This window comes from Micropterus salmoides, unplaced genomic scaffold, assembly GCF_014851395.1.
Source record: "Micropterus salmoides isolate LMB-PRFRI ecotype aquatic unplaced genomic scaffold, ASM1485139v1 Ms_hic_scaffold_2, whole genome shotgun sequence".
Taxonomy (NCBI): domain Eukaryota; kingdom Metazoa; phylum Chordata; class Actinopteri; order Centrarchiformes; family Centrarchidae; genus Micropterus; species Micropterus salmoides.
This window is the reverse complement of record NW_024041150.1, coordinates 33,692,920-33,720,718: the sequence shown is the minus strand read 5'-3', so window position 1 is coordinate 33,720,718 and position 27,799 is coordinate 33,692,920. Positions and strand designations below refer to the sequence as shown.

At 39.2% G+C, this 27,799-nt stretch overlaps 2 protein-coding genes across 2 annotated transcripts; one reads left to right on the top strand and one right to left on the bottom strand.

The window, feature by feature from the left end:
• The first annotated feature begins 710 nt into the window (after positions 1 to 710).
• LOC119912402 (N-acylneuraminate cytidylyltransferase-like) lies at positions 711 to 8,210 on the top strand. Its single transcript, XM_038731579.1, has 8 exons — positions 711 to 968; positions 2,222 to 2,364; positions 2,558 to 2,713; positions 3,459 to 3,595; positions 3,834 to 3,928; positions 4,423 to 4,576; positions 5,509 to 5,674; positions 6,384 to 8,210. The coding sequence occupies exons 1-8, from the start codon at positions 766 to 768 to the stop codon at positions 6,584 to 6,586; spliced, it is 1,257 nt and encodes a 418-aa protein (XP_038587507.1). The 5' UTR covers positions 711 to 765; the 3' UTR covers positions 6,587 to 8,210.
• Positions 8,211 to 10,994: 2,784 nt separating this feature from the next.
• Positions 10,995 to 27,258, bottom strand: LOC119913109 (zinc finger protein RFP). Its single transcript, XM_038732436.1, has 15 exons — positions 27,120 to 27,258; positions 23,717 to 23,858; positions 23,027 to 23,276; positions 21,659 to 21,858; positions 21,339 to 21,443; positions 20,086 to 20,181; positions 19,093 to 19,326; positions 18,834 to 18,981; positions 18,338 to 18,385; positions 18,055 to 18,081; positions 17,862 to 17,926; positions 17,366 to 17,476; positions 16,951 to 17,069; positions 14,036 to 14,132; positions 10,995 to 13,896 (listed from the first exon to the last, which is right to left on the bottom strand). The coding sequence occupies exons 2-15, from the start codon at positions 23,855 to 23,857 to the stop codon at positions 13,744 to 13,746; spliced, it is 1,794 nt and encodes a 597-aa protein (XP_038588364.1). The 5' UTR covers position 23,858; positions 27,120 to 27,258; the 3' UTR covers positions 10,995 to 13,743.
• Between the last annotated feature and the right edge of the window lie 541 nt (positions 27,259 to 27,799).

Sequence of the window (27,799 nt, the reverse complement as noted above, 5' to 3'; positions counted from 1 at the left end):
TATTGGAATACTTCTGGTAAAACACACATTTGTTTAAAGTGTTTGAAAACCACATGTTGTTGCACTTTTGTAAATGGCAGTACATTTAAATCAAAAGTGCACAATACACTACGTTAGAATTTGTTATTCAGTGTTGCGCAATGCACAACAATGTAATTGATCGTGATAAAAAAATTTAATTGTTGCCCTGCACTAAAATTAAAATACATACATCCCTGTTTGTACACAGCTTCCCTGTCAAACAAATATATTAACTGAATGAATAAAAAATAAAAATATCAGGTTGTTAGTTTGTAACACTGTTACAATACGTACAATAGCCTCCTGAAACACAATTCTTTGTTGGGTTCTAAATAAAAGCAGAACATGGGAATATATTTATTAGTCCCAAATATCCTGGAACTTAAACCTTGCAGTTCACAAAAACAATTATGTTTGCACTAAATCTACAAATTCATGCAAGTTTTAAATGCATTAAAATTCATAATTTATGCGAGTGTAGCCTAATTACTTTAAAACAATGTATTTAAAAAGTAGACCAGAAATAACTTGATGGAGAAACAATTAAAATTCATTCATAAATACTTTTTTAATCTCTTATTCTTTAATTACTACTTCCTCCGGAGCAGAAGGTGGCGGTATTGCGACCAGTATTAAAGACCAGAAGAAGGACTCCTATAAACAGTCCATTCACCCGGATACAGAAACAGTTTGGTGTTACGATCACAGTGGTGGGTGTATCTTTTGAAAAACCACCAAGTAATTATGAATACCACAAAAAGACCTCGGAACAGAGAGCGGCATGACGATAACAAGCGCATGAAGACTGGCAAGAGACACGTGGCTGTCCTGATTCTGGCGCGTGGAGGGAGCAAAGCGATTCCTCTAAAGAACATTAAACCATTAGCCGGAACCCCCCTCATTGGATGGGTGCTGAGGGCTGCTTTGGACTCCAAAATGTTTGACAGGTAGATATAATATTTAAAGGATCTGTTATGAGCTTTCACTGTGAGAATGACGGCCCAAAACCTGAAAGCACAAACCTCCAAACTTCTTTAAAACACACGCGCATTGTTTCCCTGCTTTTGGACGACGCTGAGGTTAGGTTCTGAATCAGAAAGTGATGGGAAAGTCCAGATCAAAATCCACTGTGCCTTGAGCTGCCAAATCTGGACTAGATTGTCCCAGAGAGGTTAAAAAAGTTTCTTGTTTGTGAAACCTTTATTCTATTTATGAAAATGTAAAAAAAAAAAAAAGGGTGAATTTATATGGTTTAATGAGGTGTCTGTGAAGGTTCTCAGTCATCCAGGTCATAGTTATCCGACGAAGTTTGAGGTCAAAGGCGACTGGACTTGTATCAACTGGATTTTGTAGTATCTTCAACCAAGTCCAGCTGCCTTTGACCTCAACCTTCGTTGATTTAATTTAGTGTAACGAAACATGTAAAAAAAAAAACAAAAAAAACAACAACAAATTGTTTCAGATTTGTGAAACCTTTATTCTATGTTTTCAAGCTTTAACCTCTCCTGAGTTTCCCTTACTTTTTTCTGTAACTGGCGAATGTTTCCCCTCTGTGTATAAACCTGTTTCATTGACCTCATTAAGGTGTCATTACTACTTAATGTACTCCAAACGTGTTGTATTACTTTGCTACAACCCCTGTTTTCCTGTTGAAGATGTCATAATGTAACTCAAGAAACACACAAGTTAATTGATTAGTTTATCTATACATTTTCATTTCAAAGGAAAAAGGAAGAAAAACATGTACTTAAGGCATTAAAATACACATTTTAGGAGTGAGTAATGTTCAGGTTATTCATGCTGGGATGATTAGTCAACACAAAATTAATATCCAACTGTATTTATAATAGATTTTTGCTTCTCAAATGTGAAGATTAGATGCTTTACAACATTGCATTTTTAAATTTTTGCTGTTGACTGTTACTTTGGAGCAAAGCTATTTATTTGATAAAGATTTGAAGTTGTCATGAGGCATTTTAAATTATCAACTTTACTAGAAGACAGTTTATTTCAATCCTGCTGTCCTTTTTAATATGTAATAGTATAAATTAATTTTGCCAGTAATAACAGAAATATTTTAATTATATTGGACATGTGGCAAACAAGAACATGTCTAAAGATGAGAAGAAAACTGCGAAAAACAAATCAAAACAAGTAAATATAATAAAAGGACAATGATTAAACGCCTTAATTTTCCTAGTGTGTGGATATCGACAGACCATGATGATATCGAGAAGGTGGCAAAATCCTGTGGCGCTAAGGTGCACCGAAGGAGTCCTGAAGTGTCCAAAGACTCTTCTACATCACTTGAAACTATCCAAGAGTTTCTCAGGACCCACACAGGTACTTGCACCACGCCAGGCTATGTTTGTGCAAACTGTAGTGTCACAGCAGGTCAGACTTGTATATTGAAACAACAGCAGGGTGATCTTATCTGCCATGTTTGGTTAGTGACAAAGCGCCATCCTGCTGCCGAGGGGAGACGACTATGCTGTTTCATTTTAAAGCACGCCCTATGTTGACTTTGTTTTCACAGAGGTGGATGTGGTGTGCAACATTCAGGCTACGTCCCCGTGTCTCCATCCGTTCCATGTGAAAGAGGCCCTGAAGATGATCACGGTGCAGGGCTTTGACTCGGTCTTCTCGGTTGTCAGGAGACACCAGTTCCGCTGGCAGGAGGTCAAGAAAGACTGTAAGTCAACAGACTGCTGTCCCAATGCAGTGACTAAGAAGTCAAACCTATTTAATCTGCAAACTCACAACCTTTTCAGTGGTTGATGATGTAGACTAAATCACATATACATCTTCGATTTTTCCACCTGCTATGTTTATTGTAAGCACCAAAGCAAACTCCTTGTATGTGTAAACCTATGTGGCAATAAAGCTGATTCTGATTTAGATTGTTTGGTTTTATTGCAACAAAAACAATTTTATGTGTGTTAATCTTGGCCCCCTCCAATGAACCGCTCCAGTCTAAATCACACTAGGGTCCTGTGTTGCATCTCTTTGTCCCTCGTTTCATGTCATCCCTTCAATGTCGCTATCAAGGAGTTGGGGAGGTGGGGAATAAAATATTCACTGTGCCCATCTGTAACTAAATCATCATTTTTAACATTTAATTTACAGCATGAGGTGAATATTGTACTTTTCTCAGCCATAACACAGTCAAACCTTACAGCTAAGATATTGTGCTGCTGTAGTATACCTGTATGTATTGCATTTTGCCCTCATCTAGACCCTTTGCTCATCTGTAAAGCAGTTATACAGTTTTTTGGAAAAAGCTGCATAAAACCCCAAGTATTTGGATAATAGTTATCTGCGTTTCTTATTCCAACTCAGCCTCTTTCTGTAAATACGTAGTGGATGCAAAATAAAAAAAAAAAAGCTGTTTATTGTATTGTAATTGACATTTTAACCCTTAATCTGCCTCTTTCTAGCTCATGAGGTTACCAAGCCGTTAAATCTGAACCCATCCAACCGACCACGGCGTCAGGACTGGGATGGAGAGCTGTGTGAGAACGGCTCTTTTTACTTCACCACTAGAGACCTCGTACTGAACGAGGGACTTTTGCAGGTAATTGGGCAGCACAATTAATTGCAGCATTTCATAATTTTATGTTTCCCTTCTTTTCAGTTCTCTTAAACTTACATGTGACTACTGGTGACCTTTGAGTGTGCGGCATGCATCCATGCAAAGATTTTCTTGAATAACTCTTCTTCTACTATTCACTTTGTGTAATGGCTGCTGCAGTTGTTCTTACTGTGTTTTTTACGCTTTCACATTTTTGTTTTTTCTGTTTCCCTCTCTCCAGGGTGGTAAGGTAGCTTACTACGAGATGGAGCCAGAGTTCAGTGTGGACATAGATGTGGACATCGACTGGCCTGTGGCAGAACAGAGGGTTCGCAGGTGAGATGCACACAAACGCTCTGCACTAGAAAGCAGAGAAAAGGGACAATCACAGCGATTGTCAGCGATACAAATCAGATGGATTACTGCGCTGACAATGAGCTTTCAATCGAATGCTTTAGAGACAGTCCAAAAATGAGTAGGAGTGGCGCAAGGTCAAAGAAGGGGGAGGGTGTTGTACTTTTTCTGTTTGCTGAAGGAAGGGTTGTCTGGCTGTGTGGGAGAGGCAGAGAGGGTTTTTTATTGTCTTCTTTAAAAAAATATATTTGTGTTCTCTTCCTTAACATTTTTTTCTCATATGCAGATGTTATCATAAAAGGCTCAAACTGTTGCGTTGATATAGACAGAGAGTCATATCTTTACGCCTTTTTACTTCTATTTATGTACAGTAGCTTAGTAGTTTGAGTACATCTCATGCTTGTTGACTTACCTCATGTGTTTTTGTGTAAGCTGTTTTTGTCTGTCTGTGATTTTATTTTTCACCTTTTCCACAGGTATGGTTACTTTGGACAGAACACACTAGTTCGTCTGATGTTCTGTAAGGTTTCCGGATGTTTAACAAATGGAAGGGAATCCGGAGAAGAGGAGGACTCTATTAGCAGCAGAGACATCGCAGGCATCTGCATGCTTCTGAAAGAAAACGTGGAGGTTGGAATTTGTCAAAACTCTAAAATGCATACGTGTATTGGCTCTTTATAGGGATGCACCGAAATGAAAATTCTTGGCCGAAGCATAAAGTAAATATAATTAAAAAATTTGCAGAATACCAAACATACATTCATATTTTTCCTTTTTTTTTTTTTTTTACCATTGCATAAATTAAATAGTCAAAATGTCCTTTTTACTTAGTGTTTCGCACAGGATTTGGAGAAACTATGGTGGGTGGGTCCGAGGCCCGAGAGTCCCGTACAAGTAAATTAAATGTGTCCATCTACTTTTCATGTACACATGTAATATGTTTTATACTTATGTAATCCAATTAATCTGATTTCCATACTGTATATTATGGATGTTAAATTTATCAAGTCTGACCCAGTTTGATAAATAATGTTATGTGGTTCTCGGATCACGTAACATGAAGACTTCATAGCCTCTCTTCAGGTAGGAGACTCATACAGCAACACTTGTCTTTGAAAAGACAGAAAATGACAGGATAAAGCCGCTCATCTGCCTGTCAGCTCGCACTGGTCCGTTTCAGTGGATTTACCATAAAGTCTTGCATACGTGTGCACCTCAAATTTAGGTGCGGCTAGCTTAATTGCCTTCTCAGAAACGAGTGACAGAAACACTCAGGTCAGACCTTTTGTTGCCTTTGCTAAGAAGTCAGCCTCAGATGGTGTGGAGACAATTCAGCAGAACAGTGTCTGCAAACGGTGATTCATGCGTCTTTCTCTGACACTTTAAAATGCTTCCACACTGCCGACATGTCAACGTAATTGTTTGGTAAAACTTATTCGGTCTTTTGACTTATTAGACCGAAGGTGCTTTTTTTTGGTATTTTCGGCCAATTAATTTCGGTGGCCGAACGTTCGGTGCATCCCTACTCTTATCATATGGCACTACCTGTTTTTCTCCATCAGGTCGTACTGCTGACCTCCAGCACGGACCCAGTGGCCCAGTCAGTGGCTAAGAAAGTGAGTGAGACGACGGGCTGCAGTGTCATGCAGGTGGGAGAGGAGCCACTGAAAGATTTGGAGCGAGAGGTGGAGAAGAGGGAGTTCAAATGGGAGGAAGTGGCGTACATGGGTAAAGCAGCTCAGCCTTTAAGTATTTACCATAATATAGTTTGGGTCTGTTTTGGCATCCATGACATCCCCCAGGGCTCCGTTCTTGTGCCTCTTCTGTTAAACATCTACATGGATTTATTTTTATACTCATTCAACAAGCATTTGCTTATAGTGAACCTTAACTGCATTGGTTACCACCAGCAGTGTTAGATTCCATCGACATAGACTAATATACAATGAATTTAGATAACTGAAAGGGGCTTTATTAGCATGGGAAACACGTTTACATTGTCAAAGTAAGTGAAAATAAACACGTGTATGTTGGCATGGAAATGGTATGTTGCCAACCGTTTTTGAAGAACTCATTAATAAAAAGAGAATGACAGAAGTACTACTACGTTAATCAGCTTGGCCACAGCTCTGACCTAAACCCTAGTTAATGTGGCCAGACCAAAATAAGGAGTATAGAAGAAGGAAAGGTTAAGGATAGAAACAATATAAAATCCATCCATCGTCAACCGCTTATCCTGTGCAATATAAAATAATAATAAAAAACATGCATAAAAGACTACATATAGGGGAAACAATTTTCTGCTATTACATAGGTAAAATAAATTGATACTGCTATAAGTCTTTAAAAAAAAATAATAATAAAAAAATAAATGTGTGTGAATACAGTCTTTATATATTTCTCTCTTTGCTCCACTTCCCATGTTTTCTGCTCACAGATAACAACAAACCAGATGTCAACTGTCTGAAGAAGGCGGGTGTGAGTGCAGTACCTGGAGATGCTCTGGACGTAGCCCTTGAAGCTGCAACGTACATCTGCAGTAGTGTCCCGGGAATGGGAGCTTTCAGGGAGTTTGCCGAACGCATTCTGCTGCAAAATCGAAGTGCGAATCCAAGAGCAATTGAAGCAGGATTGCAGTGACAGCCCCATGACATGTAAAGGTTTTTAGTTTACTCGTTTCCTTATGGGGGGGGGATTCATTTCCCAATCAGAGTGAAGACATGATTTTAGGTGTGTGTGTGCGCTATTTATTGATGTAATTCTGTATGATTATTTCCATAAATCATTGTTTTTTCACCTTTTGGGGGTGTGGTTGATTTTGTTGAATTGTCTATCCTGAAGTACCAACTGATTTTGTTGTGTGAAGAATTATCAACAAAGTAGTGAAGAAGGCTACGTTCAGACTGCAGGCCTTAATGCTCAATTCCGATTGTATTGTGTCATATTGTGGTTTAAATGTGGCCCACCTCAGACTCCCGTGTGAACTGTCCGCGGCCTGAAAGTGACCCGCATGTGCAGAAGAATAACACGACGTCCCACGCAGCACGCTGTCGGTTACAGAAGTAAACAAGGAGCAACAGAGGGTAGCTTCGGTTAGCTCGCGGGAGACTTCTGTTTTTTGTTGTCCTCTCACGGGTCACATTTCTCCCGATTTATGACAAGTGTTCACAACTTTGTTATTTTCATGTTATTTTTCTGTTTCTGGCGCTGAACAACACAACTGCCCCACAACTCCCTCCCTCTCTCTCCCCACGGCCCGATGGATTAAAAGTTTAAGAAAGGGAATCTGTGAGCAAATGATGGCACGGTAGAGTAGAAAGGGAGCCACATGTATAGTCATGGCTTTTGTGGAGCTTTTTCATTCACTGCGGCTCCGTCTTCAGCAGGACAGTGACAACCACTGCTCTAGAGTGACGTCAAAGTCGTGTCAATTCTGACCTGAGTGTCCAGACTGAGGTTGCATTTAAAAAGACCCAAACTGTGTTGGATTTGGACCACATGGAAGTGGCCCAAAATCCGAACTGGAAAAGATCAGATTCCATGTGACTTGGCCTGTTCACACTGTCATAAAAAGATCGGATTTGGGTCAAATTGGCCTGCAAATCCCACGAGCAGGCCTATTTCTAGGCATATAGCCTAGTTTTAGAACACTTTTCTTTACATTTTCAAGACAGGTTAGCTGTTTCTCCGTTTCCAGACTTCTAAGCTAAGAGTTCCTGGCTATAACTTTATATTAAGCATGTAAAAATGAACGTGGCATTGATCTTCTCTGCAAGAAAGCAAATAAACATATTTCCCAAAAGTGTTTTTACAGTAGAAAACAATGACCCATGAATGAGTTTAACACTAGAGAAAACTACCTAAATTAATTTTGAGTGCGAAATCTTATGACCGTTGGGTGAAAAATCACTTCATTTTTTTTGTCCTTTTACAGAAGCTGTAATGTTAGCTTTTAGACACTTTAGAGCTGCATGGGGGAAAGTCTAGACTGTACTCCTTCTTTTCTACAGGCTATCCAGCTGCTTATGGAGCTACGTGTGATAAAGTAATACCATATGTAATTCCTGTCTCTCTTTGACAAGTTGCAGATCCAAAGAAGGCTATTTAATTCCACTGATTACTGTTACTGCACTGTACATTGGTTGAATCAGAATTATTTTGTTCTGTAGTTTGGCTTGGATACATACAATAAATACTACTTAAAGTGGCTACTGTCTGAATTTGATAACCTGATGGAGGAATAAAAGACCTGGAGTAATGATTACTGTATGTATGTATGTGATTGCTTTCATTATATTTCCCTGTGGGTATATGCTCATGTATAGCCTAGCCTGCATTTAGGCAATATCTACATATTTAATTTATTACAGCCAATGAATGCAAAACGTTGAGTGGGTCAGAATATAGCAAATATGATAAATGTCATGAAATAATTTAGTTTAGGCTCTGCCTTGGGGCCTAGATCTGCCAACTAATGCCTATTGTTAGCAGAAAACAAAACACCCGACATTTCCTTAGACCTGTAGACAAGTACAGACCTCAGCTGCCCTGCCCTGAAATCTCGCTCTCTCTCTCTTAAAATATCTTCCAAAATTCAATATACCTGTGGAATAGCACTATGACATTTAGTTTTCACTGACAACACTATTGTAGGGGGACTGATATTGTTTTGAAATAGCCTACTATAGAGAGAATTATTGTTTTAAGCAATAAATACACATTATTTGTATTATTCTATTGTATTTATGAATATCCTCTCTTCTCTTTGAGTACATGTCTGTACTGTAAAAGTAAATACATTTCATAATTATTTTTCTAGCTTCAGACCCCCTAAAATAGGCCTAAGGACATCTATGATTGTAACACACATATGAGAATATCTGTGCTTTTGCTTTTTGAAAAGCAAAACTTTCTTGTGCATGTGCAGCATCACCATCATTCCACGCCTGACCCCATTTCACACAAAACTTGAAATAAAATAAAATAATTTTATCAAGGGAAAGCGTTGTTTTCACACAGGAAAGTCAGGGTGCAGTGTAATTTCTGTCTTTGCCTGCACATGTGAAAGGTGAAGCAGCATTATCAACTGCAAAGACGGCAGCCGTGAGCGCCAAAAGTTCCAGTTTCACATGTCAGGTTGCTGGGTTGCAAGAAAAGCTATTTAATTAAGATTAGGACTGCCTGCCAATTCTCTCATTTTGAGTTGTTTTCCATGAAATGTGAAGCTACCGCCAGGTGCCGATTAGCTAAACTGCCTCTATGGTATGGTAAATAGTGTTGAGTCGTTCAATGAACGTTTCGTTCATAAGACCTAATCATGTGTATGACTCGGGAGGAAGGGGTTGTCTCAGTGAGTGATTTGTTCATTTTCACGCATGCGTGAAGGATCTTGGACTCTTCGATCACTCGTCACACGGCAGCTGCAAGGTCTCCTTCAGCACAGGAAACAGAACTGATTAGTTCACGACTCTCAACTGTGGGTCTCTAGGTCTGAGTCGTTCATTTGTTACGTGACAGCTACTGTGGAGCAGGAATGAACTACTCGTTCACCACTTACATGGGTCCTCCTCAGTCTTTCGTTCAGAGGTCGTCTCCTCTCCAAAACAAACAGACCCGGTCATTAAAACATTAAAACACATCCACATAGCAACGTTAGCGTTAGCCCTGTGGTGTGTTACAGCTAACAGCTGATCCGGTCCGCCAGAGAGATGCAACGCAACTTTTCCTTTTCATTTACGAACAGAGCCGTGCTGTTGTTTTACAGCTCGTGACTGGTAAACAACCTGGCAATGTTTGAGAGCGATGTGCACATGTGTGTTTCTCTGTCTGCAGAATCAGGACCTGATGTGGCCCATTCTGCGTCCAGACCTGCCAAACTGCTGCGTTTAAATAAATTGTTACTATTTCTCTGTTCCTCTCTGAGCTGGAGTTCTTTAAGAACTTGGTGGCTTGATCCAGATTATTATTAAAGTGGTTGAATTTTAATAAGAGTGTGTTTATTCATATAGTGTATCAAGCTTATTACTTCAGTATATTTACTGCAAATCTGATGAATATTTTACTCATGGATAGGGATGTTAGGCTACTGTATGAATGAGCACTTTAGAGATAATGATAGTAATTATATACGTAAGCCTTTATATGGCTGGTCTGGTTGTTTACTATTCAGGAAAGATTGTGAAAATGGAAGGATTGCATATAGACAACATATTTCTGTGGTTTTTACATGGTTTGAATTTGGTTGTGGGCCCAGGGGTGTTTATATAATGATGATATACAGTAATCAAGAGGTGAATTTGTGCATTATACTTTGTCAAATAAAGCAAGCCTTCCGTGTTTGAAAATGGTGCTGTTTTTTAATTGTCCACTAGAGGGCTGCAGCGCCACAATAACCAGCCTAGTTCAAATGAACGAAATGACTCAAAAAAAGATTAGTTCATTATAATGAACGACATTTGAATGAACGACTCTGTCAAAAGAAGCGAACTTGCCATCACTAATGGTAAAATAAGCTGACCAGCTGCTGGCTGTAGCTTCATGGTTCGAATTACGGGGGAGATGGGGGGGGTCTGAACTTGAACTTGTATTTTATGTGTCTTTAGTTCTGTATCAACACTGTGTTGTTTTGAGCGGTCATGATGGTCTTCTGTTTTGTGTCTGGCAGTTTTGCGCTAGAATACTTGGTGACCTCTGACTACAAAAGTTATGGTATGGGGAACCCATGAACTGGTGTAATGAATTTGATTTATCATCATCTACAGACTGCACACATTAGTTCAATAAGAAAGGATATTGTAAGCTTTGTAACATTTTAATTCACTGATGCCCGCGCCTTTGTTGTACTGGGTTTTCTTTTGGACCCGGAAAAAAAGTTGACCCCCGTTTGTCACTTTATAGTGCACACCCTGTGTAGCTTCATATTTTACATACAAAAAAAGAATAGTATATCTTCTCATCCAACTCTCTGCAATAAAGTTAGTCAAACAATTTCTCTAAAGCTCAATCTTGAGACAATGACCACAGTTTGCAAGAATAATAAATGTCCAGATGAATCAGAAAATGTGATTGTTTTAATAAATGATCAGCATGTCATTTTATATACAACATTATAATCTCTCAGCTGTATTAATAAACTATTCACAGTCAGACAACATATGCCAACAGCAAGTTTTAAAGATGCAATATAAGAATGTAAAGCATGTGAACTGTTTTTGTATGTAAAGGACTTAGGGCGTTTTTTACAGGAAAATCTAAAGGATGTGACATTTATGCACACTTCCGAGTGATTCATCTTCTGCCCTCCTACAACGGTGCAGTGTGCAACACAAGCAAACGTTAGCTTAGAAATTGAGTCCGCAAACATCAACAAACGACTTGATCAATCACAAAATACAGTCCAGCACAAACTCTGATGTCAAAATTAACATTACTGCAAAGCATGTGCAACTATTGTCATATTGTGATTGCAGCTGGCTAATGTTGGCTAACGTTAACTGGTTAATACAGACAAATTGCTAGCTAGCAAACTAGATACGGTCTTGAGTGGATAACGTCAGCTAATTCACCTTGACCTCCAGGGCTGATCTGGCTGGCAGATTGTCTGGTTTGCCGTTTGCAGGTTACTTTGTGGGCTGGCATATCGGGGCGGTCGGCACCAGATCCAAGCAACAGGAGAAGCTATGGTGGGCGACACGCTCCGTCAGCTCTTGTGCTAAATAATACGTAGGGTCATTCTTTTTGTCCAAATTTCACTTATCTTCTTACTTCTAATAAACCTGTCGACTAGTACTACTAGTAGAGGAGAGCCGGGACGATTGAAACACTTTTCAGATAAATGTCATTTTAAAATATAACGTTACAGACAGAAATCATTTGTTGTCATCAACAACTCACGTGTGTGCTCTATCAATACCAGGTGTTATCTTGTTAAAATGTGGAACGACTTCAGTATATCACTTTGAACGAAAGGTACACATAACTAGAACAGCTAATGCACATTTGGATTAGATATTGGCTGCCCTTTTTATGCACATCTGCAGCCTGTTTTCCTGGTCTACTGTGAAGACCCTGTTATTTGGCTGTGAGTGCCAGCCTGCAGCATAGTGGACTCTGTCCCCCGCCTCCCGCCGTATCTAAATAAGGTTGAATGGCTGCATGTCGGGACACCTGTTTCAATCGTCCCGACAGTGACTCCTGACGTTTAAACTTCACTAGCTTCTAAACTGTAAAACTTTGACATTTAAAACTTCAGGAAAGTGTGACGTATCCACCTGATTTTTCCCTGTTCTGTTAAGTTCTGTGGACTGTACGTGCTGAGGTAGTTTGGCATATCAGACGTGTATGGTCTCTGAGAAAATCACTGTGTTTCGTTCGTCCCTCTTTCAACCGTCCCAGCTCTCTTCTACTACTAAAGTTACTTCTTCTTCTTTGTACGTATTTAACGTAGAGACAACACGCGCTCTGTAGAGCCGTTAGGGCAACTGTAGAAACATGGCGGCGCTACATGGTGACGTCCATGTAAGAGGACCCGCGTTGTATGTAGATAGAAACAGCTCATTCTAAGGTAATAAAAACAAACTGTGCATTATGTAAAGTCTTTATACTCCACTGAAAACATACAATGTATATTACATTGTATTTCTGTTAATAGAACCTTTAAGCCATTATGTTACGATTGCTTTCAACGAGCTAATCTAAACTATAAAATTCACTTGCGGCCAAATAGCTGTAACATAACCTAAGCTGGGCTTGGCTGGTGTTCTTTTGCTATGTGCTACCTATCAAGATGTGCAACATAGCAGTTCTTTGCATGCACATTAGACTCTGTCATCAATTTGCACTAAGGTAGCGTTTTTCTACAAAGCAGCATAAATCACTGGCTGGCTGTGCAGCGTTGTTCTGGCGTCAGTTGCTTCGTGGCGTTGGCTGATGGGGTGATTTGCAGACGGCAAGATAGTATCGTAGAGCCTGTTAAAGAATATGCTTAGGGGACTTGTAACAGGGAAAGGTAAGACAGGTCCAGCTTAGAGTCATTAGCTGACCCTGCAAGTGTCCACTGACCTTCCAGCTCTAGTTCTCTCATGTAACTGTCCTTGTTAGGGAGACAACAGTTAGACTGATATGATAGAGACAGTAGCTCAGGCATCAGGCTAGCAGATATCTGTGTTGCGTGGGAATGTTTGTGAAAGATTTGAGTATGAGAATGTTTACAAGAACTCACTGACTCCACAGATTAAGTACAACTCATGGAGAGTAATAGATTCCAGTATGACGTAGCACTGGAGTCTAAACATCAGATAGATAAGTTGTTCTAGGTTAAGGCCAGCTAAAGATGACCTAATAGGGAATCCTACAGGAACTAGGGGGAAAACAGATATTTAGGATATGTTATCCTTCAGATTTGGTGTTGGCATTTGACGTTTTGTGTGCTTGTACTGTATCTACTCGGCCAAACAATATTTCTTTAACAGAGCCGATGGTCCAAAGAAAATAAAGCAACTTTACAAATATAATTCTTTCATTTTCTAGCATTCAGTGTGTTCATGTGTTCATTTCAGTGTTCGGTCTCGCGTATGTCATGTCACTGTTTTGGCCAATGCCTGGGATGTTGAGCAATAGGATGCTCACTGCAGGAAACTTTAATAACAAGAATCCTTTTGAACATTTACACATATAACCTTAAAGAGGCCAACAGTGAATGTTTATATATATTTATATATATAATACAACCATGATTTATGATGATGATGTATATTAAAAAGAGAAGAAGAAACAAGTAACTTTCAGGTGTTGTTCTGTCACTCATTCATGTTTACTGGCGTGATGATCAGAGGCCCATCGTTCTTTCCGGATTTATTAGTGCAGGGGCTGAAGAACGGATAGATGCATTCACTGAAAGTGTCATTGAAAGTGTAGATGTGGAGTTTAGCATCAACGTTGTAAAAAGACACCTGTGAAGAAGAACAACGAGGACATACAACAAAAGAGAAATAGGTACATCTGGTAAAACAAACTGGATATTTGTCAAATTCTGTTCACTTTGTAGAAGACAAAAGTCAAGATTCGTAAAATGTATTTCCCATACTGCACCTGTCCTTTCTCATAGTCCACAAATATCCCAATCTTATTTGGTCGGAGGTTCAGATCGACATCTGTGGATGCTTTAGAGCGAAAAGCGTACTTGTTCCTGAGGAGAGGAATGAGGGTGAGGACAAGGGAAAGTAGAGGATACTTAATTATCAGAAAATTAAATGAAGGTAAAGCATAAGAAATTTGAGTAGGCTGTATCAACTAGGCTATATTCTCTAACATTTCTGTCTGCCTTATCTCTCATTTTTGATATTTTAGTACAGCATACACCCTGCTTAACTTCCGTACTTAGCGAAAAGCAACACCCTTCAAAGCATTTGAAATCAATAATTTGAGAAGAACTGACAGTAGAGAAACAAAGATGGTTGAAAGCTGAGAAGATGATTCCAATGATTGCAAAAAGACATCAGATTGTATGGAAGTCTGTGGCAAAATGAGGCTACTTCTCACTTGATTTGTTACCTCAGAACATAGAAAAAATTCCTAATGAGTTTATGGTCTCCTTTGTTAGTTTCAAGTCTCCTTCAATACAGCATGAGGTTCATTTAGTAAATTATGGTCCCGTTTAGAGGAAAACAGACAATAAAGCAGGGTATGCTTTAGGGCGTGGCTACCTTGTGATTGACGCTATCAGGTCGCTACCACAGCGACCTGTCCATCAGGATAGAGGTGAAATGGTAGCTTATGTGTTGCACTGTGTACATTTAACTAGCCATGAAATTGTTTCTCGTTGCTGTTGGTATGTTCGTCTAAGACAAGGGTTCTTAACCTTTCTGGAAGTCCGACCCCTTTTTGAGGTTTAAAAATTGTATTCTATTGGCAGTGAGCGTTCTGTTATGTTTATGCACCTTGGGTGCCTCACGTTTTCAAAAGAGCGCTCTGAGCACACAGAGTTGAAAAAACGTCAACTCTGGGCAGAGAAGTGACCAATCTTATTCACATTTTTTTCCATTGTCCAATCTAATGAAGAGACGGATCATTTGTGCTGATGGAAGTTTACAGTTGCTTGAATTGTCCGGAGACTCAACAGTCTGTCCCCAACTCATCCTAAAATAAGCCTTAAACCGACCATCATTAAGACGAAGCCCCTGGACCAACTGGTAGGCTACTACCAGCGGTGTCTCCTCTTTCTAAGGTCTCATGTACCCACACGGATCTCCCTTTCCCTGTCTCCTGGTTGTTTGTAGGCTACAACTCTCACACTCACAGTGCCAGAACAGGAGCAATTCCGTTTGTCTATTCTTTTAAAGCAGATATTTTAAACAACAAAAGACACTGTGCGTTGTGATCAAGTTTCTGCTAATATGACAGTTATTACTTAGCAGCAAACCAAAAATTACAGATCACTGGCGCTATAATCTTTGATTAGACTGACAGGACAGCTGATTCGGTGGTTGCCTAGCAACATGATAAAAGGGCAGCGCTTTGCTCTTTTCCAAATTCAACCAAAAAAAGGCACTGCTGTGCGCCTCGCATTTTTGAACCTGTAAAGTGCAAAGTGTTCACCCAAAGTGATTCCATTTACAACTATAGTCCTTCTAGTTATTTTCAAGTTGTTTTAGTTCATTTTAACATTTTGGTCGCCTAAAAATATCTTGTTGAGCATTCAGCTGTAATAAAAAAGACTAATTGCGTTTTCAGACCTGTCAGGCGGTGCGGAGGGGGCACTGCTGGCAACACGAAGGCCTTTGCGGTAATTGAAAATATTCAACTCAAGCGAGAAAGTTGCACGGCGTTGAAATCCGGACGTCACTGACGGCTTCAAAGCATTGTGTGGAGTGGACCAGGCAGAGCAGAGAAGTAAAACTCGGCTGGCCGACGTAGAGCTGCTAAACTGTAGGGAAAAGCTGAGGACAGAGCCGCGCTGCAGTTTTTGGACAAATAAACACCCGTAGTCGGACTGGATGATGCTCTGACAACTACGCCGTTTACTCGCGGTTAGGCGCTCGGAGTAAACTGCTTTTATTAATTATTTATTTATTAGCTTTTTACTTTAGTTTTTGGGATTACAATGTTGATTTATCTTCACTTGAGCTTCTCAGCAGCTAGCTTCCATGCACTTATGGTTCCAGTGTTGTTAGTGTCGTTTGGCATGCAGAGCTCTGTTGGACTACTACTTCATATTTATATAAAAAACGGACAAAACTGGACATTGCTTGGAGAAAAGAAAGCGAGGAGGTTGAACTAACTGGTGATTTCAGAAAACATTTGTAGTAACTTTATTCCAGCTATCGTTGTACTTTACTGTCAACAAGTTAGCATTGCATAGCCCAGCTCGATCCGAACTCTATTCAGAAAACAAACATTTAAAAAGATGTCCTGCTGACAGACCTGACAAAAGCATGAATTCATATTTAACAAATCTGCATCATATTGTAGTTTTTTTCTGTTCACTTTGATCCGTTTAATGCAATTAAATCACAGCAAAATGTTTACTTTGGGTTCATAAAGCTGTTGTTATTGCGAGTTGTGTTTATTTGCGTTATTGCGTTGTGTGTGAACACTTGGCAGTTGTCCGGCGATAAAACCCCTGCGAGGAAAGCGTTGCGTCATGTTTGGTCTGAATTCACAGTAAGGAGTGACACTTTTCCGGAAATTACATTTAGTTTTAAGGCTGTGTTTCGCAATATCACAGTTAACGCTAATTACGGATTCTCCTTACAAACTAGCCAGCTCCGCTCTCACCCAAACCCAAGATGGCAAAGGTCAAAATGCCAAACTCGAGGTTTCAAAATGATAGTGTACAAACCAATGGGTGACGTCATGGTGCTACGTCCACTTGTTTTATACAGTCTATACTCTTTATACTTCCTCACCTGACTTCCTCCTTCCCCCGTCATAATTACTACAGCCACTAGAGGTTGCAGCCTATGGTGAGGACAGGCAGCATATTGAGTAATTAACTGATGACTCACTTGTCTCTTAGGCTGAGGAACCAGTATCCGTTGCTTGGGGTAACTTCAATCGCTCCTTTCCTGTTGATTGATTCCTTTGCCACCCCCAGATCCCAGTCCGTCTTCCCTCCCACCTCCACCTGTTCACAGGAAGTAGGACATTTATACAATCAAACACTGAAATATAGAAAAAGGCTGGAAGGCATGACCGATTTGTATCATTTTTCCATATTGTGGGATCTCCAGAAAATCCGTTATGTTAAGATCAGATAATAAACTTCTAGTAGTAAAATGAATCACATTTAACAATTATCTTTACCCATATGGTTCCTGCCCTCTTGCAGAAGCACTACCACATTTTTCAAGAAAATTACCAGAAAAATCAGGAATTTGTCTGTGTCAAATACATACAATACATAAGGAGAGAGCCTCTTACCTCCCAGTAGTGCCTCCCGGAGAAGATCATCTCCCTCCCCAGGACACAGATAACTCTGTCAAACCTCTCTGGATTGTCTGGAAGCATCTGGTGTCGTTCAACACACCTCACCTGCAGAAACACACCAAAGTTTACACCAAACTTCATCGACAACACAGTCACTGATACAGAAGGCCATTATTCAGCTCAACGCAGCTTTAATGGCTCCAGGTGAAAAAGTGGAAAACAACATTTCAAAATGTATTCATCTATATTCTTGAAACACCAGACTCACATGTGATTTTTGCAAAAAAAAAAAACAATAACAATTTTAGTCATTATTTTTAGACACATTTTCAAGATTACAAATAAATTGCACAAGTTTTGAATCCCTTAAAACTGACTGATAGAGACTCTGCATTCAAAAACAAGCTCACAGATATACAGTAATGATCATACTCAATCTACTCTGAATGATTCATTAATCTGTGATTTATTAATTTAACAGACATCTTACACTCTTCAGGTCCTCTGACATAATCAGTCTGGGATGGGCCGTGTTGGAGTCCAGAGTCACATCCACTTTGTTGATGGAAGAAGAAAAATGTGAAGAATTATATTATTATTCTGTATTTAGTTGTGTCTGTAAGCTGACTTCATGTGCCCGTAACATTGTTTTTCACTTTGAATCCGTGTGAATGTTTACACACCTGCATACTCCTGTACCCTCTTGATCCCTGCAGAAAAACAGTTTCATTAAAACAAGACAAAATGTTAAAACTCACTATTGCACTGTATAAATGTGTCCAATTAACCTGAATAAGGTGGAATGGTCACATGAATATGTGCAGTATGATGTTTAACTGTTTGATGTATGATGCATAGAGTCACTCACTAGTTTGTATCTGGGAAATTTAAGGTGGTAGATATCAATCACTGGTTTATAACTTTATGATTAGCCTATGTAAAGGTGGAGGGGGAGTGGACACTCACTGGGCTGTGTTCGGACTGGACTGGGTGCCAGTACTGAGGCAGGAAAACCTGGAGAAGAACAAGGACACATGCATCAGGAGCTGAACACCTGTAGTAAGTGTAACTCCCAAACTCCTGAATGCTTTTAGGGAATAGTCTTTGTGACAAATAAAGTAATGTTGTTCTGTACTAGTTAGAGCCATTTTTGTTTGATTTGGAAAAGTCATAAATATTTTATCTATTGTAGTAGTTTATCTATTGTTGTGTCTAAAGCTTTTTTTTTAGAGGGGATACTGACTCATCGTCCTCTTCTCTGATACCAAAATCATGAAAATCTTTGTTTAAGATAAAAAAAACCCTGCTCTTTTAAGTCTTTATGTTGACCATCAACTAATACTGACAACCTTTTGCTCAGACTCAATGCTTGCAAGTAAAACAGTTCTTGATTTTAACGGACTTCATGCATTCGTTGTTAGTTATCTTTGAAAACAAGCCTTCTCTTTTGCATTTGACTAACCTGTTTCTGCGATAGTCTTCAGCTGTTCCTGGAAGCTCTCCATCTGAGCTGCCAGCGACCTGTAGATGGTCCCTGTTCCCACGTCGGAGTTCACTGACACCCCAGACCAGTCTTTGGCACGTGGAGGAGTGGAGAGGATGGGGAACGTCTGGAAAGTAGATGGAAATAAGCCAAATCATGCAGAATTCAGCTCTGCTCAGGTTTCCCACAGTGTATGTCTGTATATCATTACATTTGACCTTACGAGATCCTCACCAACCTTGACACAGTGTACGTAGTCTTCTGATTGGGTGAGCTCGGAGAGGGCGTTTTCCCTCCTCCGCAATTCTTCAACCTCCAGCTCCAGCTGTCGTATCATGGCATCGGCCTGGTGCTCGGCCGCCTTCCGACTCATCTCCATCACCTCCATCAGCTCTGCCTGGGAGTGCTCAATGGCAGACACTAGTGCGGAAAACAGGCAAACGCTGCCCGCTGTCTCTCGCTCAACTGTCATCTGGGGAATTAATGAGTCAGTGATCTAAGACCTTTAACGACACTTTTGTTTCCGGCACCAATTAAAGTTTGTACATTTTTAGCTGCATTGAGATTCTCTGAAACACAGAAACATAGTGCCAACAGTGAAGTATTAATGAACACAGAAAGTTTGGTAAAAACTGGTTTAAGTTCTCCAAAAGTGAAAGAATATATTTGAAATTCCTAAATCAATATAATTAACCACAATAACATTCAAGTTAAAAAAAAAATCTTATTTGGGAATATGCCTAAAGATTGGGTAAAACCCCAAAGATTGTCTAAAACCACAAGAATTATGGAATAAATATGCCAATTAGACCTTAAAATTTTAAAATAGACTTGCAAAATTGGGTTAAACCCCAAAAGTCAGTTAAACATTGATAAACACATGAACGTTTGGGTAAAATCCCACAAGTTATTGAATGAATACCCCAAATTAGTAAATGAAATGTACAGTACATGTCAATAATGAAAGAAAAATCCAGGTCAAACTTTAAAATGTAGTGAATGAAACAAAGAAAAACTAAAGAATGTTTAGGGGCAAAACAAAAGTTGAGTAAACCTGAAAATGTTTGTGACAGTGTGTTTATAAAAGCTGATAAAGGAATGAGGGTTTACAGGTTTTGACACACAACTGTGGTATTTACATGAGTGTGTGATTGTGTATGTGTTTCATGTTCATACATCTCGGTGCTTTAACTTGAATGCACAATGTGTGTGTGTGTGTGTGTTTATCTACCTCCAGTTCGGTCACAGACATTCTGATCTCCTCGATCTTCGTGATTCTCTGTCGGATCATTTCCTGGATCTCCTGCTCCGACATACTTAGTTGGACCTACACACACACAAACACACAAACGCACACTTTGAATAGGATTATATACGAATTTATGTTTCTACCTCAGTCCTGAGCATGCAATGGGACATTTTGCATTTTGATGAAACCCAACTTTTTTCAAGCTGGGTTTCCAAAACTACATAAAATACTTAGGGCTTACTTATGGCTGTGATTTGCCCACCTACTATTCTCCCTGTGCTTCCCTACTTCCCTACTTTCCTTGAATCCAATAATCTTACTAGCAGAGAGTGCAGGCACACATGTAGCACTAGTCTCCAATATTGTAGTTTAAGTACGGTAACAATCAATTTAAAAATTTGTCAAGATTTCAAAACACTTGGCGCAGCCTTGTGAACCTCTTCCTGTTTAGCTAGATGTTACTGTTCGGAGGCTCAGGAACTATATTTTATGACATTTTATGAAGAACCACTTAGTCTGGTGGTTCTGACCATACAAATACAACTTAGAGAGTTTTATCCCTTACACAGCAGAGGCCAAAGTCTAGACTGCGTTGTGTCCTAACAGAATTTGCTTTGTTTGGCCAAGATTTCCAAACATGAGAAACTTCTTGCAATGACAGCCATTGTTCTCTGGCTAAAATAAAGGCACTGTAGGGGCCTAAATGCAATTAGCTGATAAATAATTTTAATTTATGTGTTAAACAGTAATTTACATGATTCATTTATGTAGAGGGAATTGGAGGTAATATTTACAGTATGTACAGGTTGATGCAGTTAATATTTACAGTAATGCAAGGAGTTAGTTGTGTATTATCTAAAATGTGTGTGGATAATTTAGAGTGCGTTTTACCTTTAACCGCATGCACCTTTAAGTGCTTTGAATACTCTCACGAGAGTTTATGAAGTTACCTTAGTGGACAGTCAGGCAAGCAGAGAGTGGAGGCTCACAGTTTTTTGACCTTTCTTTCTCCCTCTCCCTTATTTGTCATTAATGAATCATTTTTATTTTCTGTAATATTCCTGTGCGGATACATTTTTACGAGTAGTCCTGTGGATTTACTGATGTGGAATCGGACTAAGGGAGTGGATGAAGCGTCAAGCTAGGGCTTCATTAAGTGGAAACCTACAGACAAAAAAACAAATCTGAATCATTCAATTCAAACATCTTTCTGTTTCTCAGTCCTGTTTTCTTACCTTGGTTTGCATCCATTCTTCTTCGACAGTCACTGTGTCGTGATCCCAGTGGTCCTCTGTCTCACATTCAGGGCAGAGACATACTTGGTCAGTCTTACAGTACCTCTGAAATCAGTGAGAGAGAGTGTTGCAGTGTCAAACCTTTACCTGCCATGAAAATATTAAACAGCCCCACCTTAAGAGGGTATAGACTATTCTTCTTGTTCCTCAATTAAAATAATAAGCTAAGTTCAGTCTGAAATCACAAAAGACTACAGGAGTCTGAAATGCTGAACATCAATGACAGATATTGTTTTATAATGTAGGTTAAAGTATTGTACCACTAATCCTCTGCGGTGGGTCTCACAGACAGGCAGGTTGTGGCTGCTTGCAGCACCACTCACGGTGAACCTTCTCCGGCCGCTGGAGTGGGAGGAACATACCGCCGGCGGAGGAGGTCCATGGTTGTGGTTCAGGGCAGCAAATGGATTGTGGTTTGGTACCGAAGAAGCTTGTGAGGTCGTGACTGGTAAACAGTCAGCTTCCAAGGTAGAAGAAACAGGAAATGAGAGAAAGATCAATGAAACTGATGTTTAAAAATTTATTTTACTGACTTTCTTTCTTTAATGCTGTAACAGGCGTTAGCCGGCAGTACGGCTTGGTGGATTGCAATGTTAGTCAGCTGGTCAGTGGGTCCACCACTTTAGTCTGGAATAAATATCTATTAGGTGGATTGCCATTCATGGTCCCGAGACAATGTTTCCTTATGACTGGATTTTCTGACTTTTCATCCACTGTATAGTCACCAGCAAATACATTCAATTTGTCCAGTACTTTGTTTTATAGTAAAACACCTGCAGAACTAATGCTATTCACATCAACCTCAGTTCTTTGTATTGTACTAATTAGCAAATGTTAACATAACATAACACGGCACACATACCTGCCAAGCATCAACACATTAACATTGTTAAAATGAGCCTATTGAGGCTAGCATTTTTATTGCCTCACAGAGCTGGAGACTGACTGTAGACTCTTCTTGTCTTGTTAAAGATCTGCTGCTATGCAACATAGCTCTGACATGACAGTCATGTATCATCTGCAGAATGTGCAGCTAAACTGAACAGACTGGCTCAGCCACTGTGTGTGATGAATGAACATAGATTTTTGTAGGATAAAATCATCTATACTTTTAGACTCAGTTTGTCATTATTATTTATGTGTAAATTTAATTACATTACATGCATATTAATTGGCAGATATTTCACTTTTTAAGCACTGTAAGTAACATTATATGCCTCTGTTAGAATAAGAGCTAGATGTCATTAAAAATGAAAGTGCATGCCTACCAAGCAAAGAACAATGTACAGTGCTACAGTGAAAGTTATAAGAAAAGACTCCTAAGCAGTATCTTGACCATCACGGGAAACAAAAAGTATTGTTGTAGTTGTAGTTCAATCATCTTGTGGAAAGAAAGGTAACAGTGACTCAAGCATTCAGATCAGTCATCCACTTAAGAGCCACAGTACAAACAATCTAAAAATGTTTATGCTCCCACAGCTTTTTCTACCTCATTGAAAATCATTTAAATGAGCTTCTACCTTTCTGGTCATTTTATAATATGGTTACTATTATAAAAAAATATGTATATAAAATATGGTTGGTTTTCTAAAATGCATTAAAAGACTAATTTTGACATATTGATCTACCTGTCTTAAATTGAGCCTCACAGGTCGGCGTCACTGATGTTTTTGAATGATGTCGAGGCAGCTTCTTCTTCAATTCATCAAATAAGTTGTGGTGTATGCCTCCTCTAGTTCTTCCCCCTCTCTTCTCCTTCACCCCTCCTCCCCCTCCTCTCGTGGATCTGAACTGCTCCGTGATCTCTCGCAGCGTCCTGTTAATGTGGAGGTCTGGTCGCTTCGGGAAGGTCTTCTTACACAGAGGACACTGGTAAACCTGAGACAGCGAGGATGGATGGAGGAAGTGAAAAAAGACACAGAGAAGATAACAGATATAGAGAAAATATGGAATCAAGGGCAGACAGACAAAAAGGAACATGGAACATTTTAGAAAGTGAATGGATTGATTTTTTAAACAATGAGCACAACCTGCCTAATGTACTGTGGTACCTTACAGTCATTTACCAACATACAAGAAATATACAATCTACTTTGGTTTGGTACAAACTGATAAAATTAAGGAAAAGGAAAGAAAGAAAGGGGAAAGAAGGATGGGCAAGGATATTGGGATGGAAAGAAGAAGGCAGGAAGGATGTGCACCAAGAGCAGAGGAACATGAAGAAAAAGGACAGAAGGATGATGTAAGAACACCTCCACACCGTACCTAAGACCGACATTCATGTAAACACACGTTTACTCGTGGAGAAACTCACACACCTTACATCCATCCCAGTATCTGCTGATACAGCTCATGCAGAAGCTGTGGCCGCACGATGTGGACGCGGGGTTAGTGAACACATCGAGGCAGATTGAGCACTGGAACTGCTCGTCAGACAGAAAGCTACCATTTAAGGACATGCTGTGGAAGGCAAAAGAGAGTTGAATCAAGACTGACCAGTTTTTGAAATAACAACAACAACAAGAGGCTATTTTTAAAAAGGTCTTGGACAGAGTTTATTCTTAGGATACTAACTTGTAATTATTACTCCTTACTTCCTCTCAAAGATCTCACTACCCAACTATGTGTTCAAGTACATTTAAAAGAAAACATCTTTCTATTCTGCTGGAACCACAGAGAGTTTTCCAAAAGCTCTTACTGAGTAACCCAGAAATTATGTTCCTATACAATTCATTTTCAACAGCGAACAAGTCTTGAGAGAAATGTAAAGTGCTTTTATTGCCTTCATCTAACCATATGCATCGAAGTCCTGCGCTAATAATTCAGGCAGCATTTACATTTCCCTTAAAAGATAGATAGATAGATAGACAGATATATCGATAGATAGATAGATAGATAGATAGATATATAGATAGATAGATAGATAGACAGATATATAGATAGATAGATAGATAGATAGATAGATATATAGATAGATAGATATATAGATAGATAGATATATAGATAGATAGATAGATAGATAGATAGATATATAGATAGATAGATAGATAGACAGATATATAGATAGATAGATAGATAGATAGATAGATAGATATATAGATAGATAGATATATAGATAGATAGATATATAGATAGATAGATAGATAGATACTTTATTTATCCTGTGGGAAATTAAAGTATCCAGTAGCATACAAAACATACATACATTAAACATACATTAAACCTATATTAAAATAAAATAAAAATAACGTATAGAACAGTAGCCACAGTAAAACAGAACGTAACTTAGGAAACAGGGTTGAACAGACACAACATAGATTCACCCTGTTTGGATTATTAAATTCTGGTGTCAGCTGGTGTTACTTTTTTGCCCAGAGGACAAACCAGGGCAAAAAAACTACTACTGTTCATTCATGAGGGTGGGAATATTGATCGCCACTCCATTTGTCCAACACCTTGGTCAAAGTAGGCCTATCTTAAGAAGGCCAGATCGTCATGGAGTCTGGTCTAGATGGTCCCCAGAGGGTGATCTAAAATGTTTCTGATGAGCACTGACCTTTTGTTAAGTGGTAAAATGTTGCCCTTGACAGATACGTTTGACCATGACGTTATGTCTTTAAATCAAACCACCAGACTACCATTAATATTCACATATTAATATGATCCCTTTCCTCTAACAACACTTTAAGACCAAATATCCACATTTGGTTAAGAATCTAATGTGCAGATTGCCATGAAACTTGCTCAACATATGCATGCTCTTGTAATGTATATTTCTGTGTTGTGCTGGCTTTGAAAACAAGTCTTCTTGGACTATAAATTTAAACCTAAGTGTGGGAGAACTGCAACGGCAAAAAAATGTGCAAGGTGAGAAAAGAAACATGTATGGCAGTCAAAGAGAGCTTAATGGAGTGTTAGTTGACATTATGACAGATAAATGGACACATTGTATAACACACACATGCACCTTAATCACCCCTGTCATCGTAAATCAGATTAGGATGGTCAGGAAACTTTAGGAATGAAGTAGGGCATGTTTCTGTCCTGCATTATCACATAGGGCACACACAGACTTATTTAATATTCTAGTTCCTTTTGCAGGTAACGTATCAGCTGATTCTAAATTTAAATTAAATGGAGCAACACACTTTAAATATCAATTCTTCTGTAATAAGTAATACCAATTCTGCCCCAACACCTTCTCCACACATCCACTGTCTATACATGCTTTTTTGAGTGTGATGGGGGGCTGGAGACTATCCCAGCATGCTGCGGGTGTGATGCATGATACACTGACTATAGCTGACGTGTGTAAGACACAGCTAACATGCACAGTACAGACATTTATTTGAGAACCCAACGGACAATTTCAATAAAACCCAAAGAGAAACAAATTATTATTAAAATGAATCTACTAATTGATTTTAGGTTTAAGATATCTGATTGCACAGTGTAACAGAAATCAAGAATTCAAAATCAAGTCACATGTATGTTAATTAAGTACTACTGCTTGTATGGAATAATATCAAGTAAAAATGGGAAAGTGAACAGCAGAATCCCAATCAGTGGCTATTTGTTTTGGGGTTTCTTTACAAAAAACCCTGCTACCTAAGAGGAACTGCCTAGTTTTTATTAACAACTACCATACTCCACCTATTTAGCATTGCACTCCAAGAACACATTAAATCAATGCAGCAGAACCAGAAATATTGTCTTTTGTATCCAACACATTCTTCTTCCTTGTCAAAACCTGCTGCCTACATTACCCACATTGCACCTCAACTGCTGACAGTTCAGTCGGAGATCCAGGCGTGTTGTGCTAGAAGCAGCTAATGTGGCCTCGGGCTGCTAGCCTAAAGCAGAGAGGGGAGCGTGCTGCAGAGATCTGGGAAGCTAACTTCTATCTAACGCCAAACCACAATCTAACCCCAGATTTCTTTTAATTTTCAGACTTGTAGTCTTCAAGTAACATCACACAGGACAAACATCATATTTCACAAAGCTCCCTCTGACGGGGCAGGCCAGGACAACTTTGTTCATGTATGCAGTACTCCCCAAGACACAACGGTGCATTACGGCCATTGTAGGTTAAAAACTTGGAAAAACTGCGTCATGTATTAAGCAGTTAGGCAGTTAAGAGGGACTGTAATAAAGCTACTTGAAAGAACATGACACATCTTAGTCATTTATAAATGTCTTCTGTTCTTCCCCAGTTTTGGTCTTTGAACAGAAGTTAGTATATCACATAATACAGTTTGATGAAAGTACCTTACATGTGACAGCTGTTGTTATTAACATCTGCATGTCCTAGAGTACAGAGCCTTTAATTCGAAATGCACATCTGAAAAATTGTGTTTATTCTTGTAAATTTGTGACTTTAATCTCACAGAATTTCTGATTTTTCTTTCTCATAAATCAGATGTGAATATTTGCTGATTTTTTTCTGCTTTACATTAGTGTCAGTTAAATGTTTGGGTTTTGAATTTTTGGTCAGTCAAAACAACTTTGCAATAACTGTTTGTTGCAGCACTACTTCATTTGATTACTTTTAACATTCAAGATTAAGTGACATGTGGTAGAAGCGATCTACCTTTACATACAGCACATTGGAAAGCTACTGCAAATCTCAATGGTTTCTGCTCTTGATCCTTGTAAATAAACATTTTCTTGAGATACTTCAGAAAAGCATTTAACAAGAAATAGGAGAGTAAAAGTTGATACCTTTCCTGTTGGCTGTTTGTTGTTGATCTTTAGAGGTCGTAGCTTGATCGCTCACACTCTCACTGGTGAAGTGAGAATGCTTCTCAGGCTGTGAAATATAAGGAGTGTTGTGAGTCCGCCACGCCCACTCACCTGTTTCTCTGTTTCCAACAGGTAAATGTGGCAGGACTGGTTGAGGTGGGAGAACACACATTAAGAGTACCGAGAAAGGCAAATAGCCACAGTCTTAACTGCCAACCTTTGTTTTTCTTGCCACAGACATGTTCAAATACAGTTTCTTGGAAGCATAGGGACAACTTAACTTCCTTTAACAGTGAAATGAACAATTACACAGGCCTGTGTGATTGTATCTTACACGATAATCCTGATTTCTTAGCAAGACATTGTGATTATGATTAGTGAGAAAATGAGTTCCGAGGCCTGATTACTAATAATCACGATTTGATCACAATACACTGTATTAAAGCTGTTCTAATACATCCTGAAAGGGAAATTATGATCTAACTCTGCAGCTCCTCTCAAATCTACCGAGCTTATTTTAGCACCTTGTTGTAGTTTTTGCCGCTTTTCTATCTACAACATAAAAAAAATCAGGCCATACCTCACTCTGTACGCCACCCAGCTTCTGGTACAGGCCATGGTTATCTCTCGCCTCGACTATTGCAATGCCCTCCAAACAG

Coding starts and splice junctions, on each gene's coding strand:
- LOC119912402 (XM_038731579.1), top strand. CDS start 766: ATGAATACCACAAAAAGACCTCGGAACAGAGAGCGGCATGACGATAAC. Junction 3,596..3,833: donor TGAACGAGGGACTTTTGCAG/GTAATTGGGCAG, acceptor CCCTCTCTCCAG/GGTGGTAAGGTAGCTTACTA. Junction 5,675..6,383: donor GGAGGAAGTGGCGTACATGG/GTAAAGCAGCTC, acceptor TTCTGCTCACAG/ATAACAACAAACCAGATGTC.
- LOC119913109 (XM_038732436.1), bottom strand. CDS start 23,857: ATGTCCTTAAATGGTAGCTTTCTGTCTGACGAGCAGTTCCAGTGCTCA. Junction 23,277..23,716: donor GATACTGGGATGGATGTAAG/GTGTGTGAGTTT, acceptor TCGCTGTCTCAG/GTTTACCAGTGTCCTCTGTG. Junction 17,070..17,365: donor CCGGGAGGCACTACTGGGAG/GTAAGAGGCTCT, acceptor TCCTGTGAACAG/GTGGAGGTGGGAGGGAAGAC.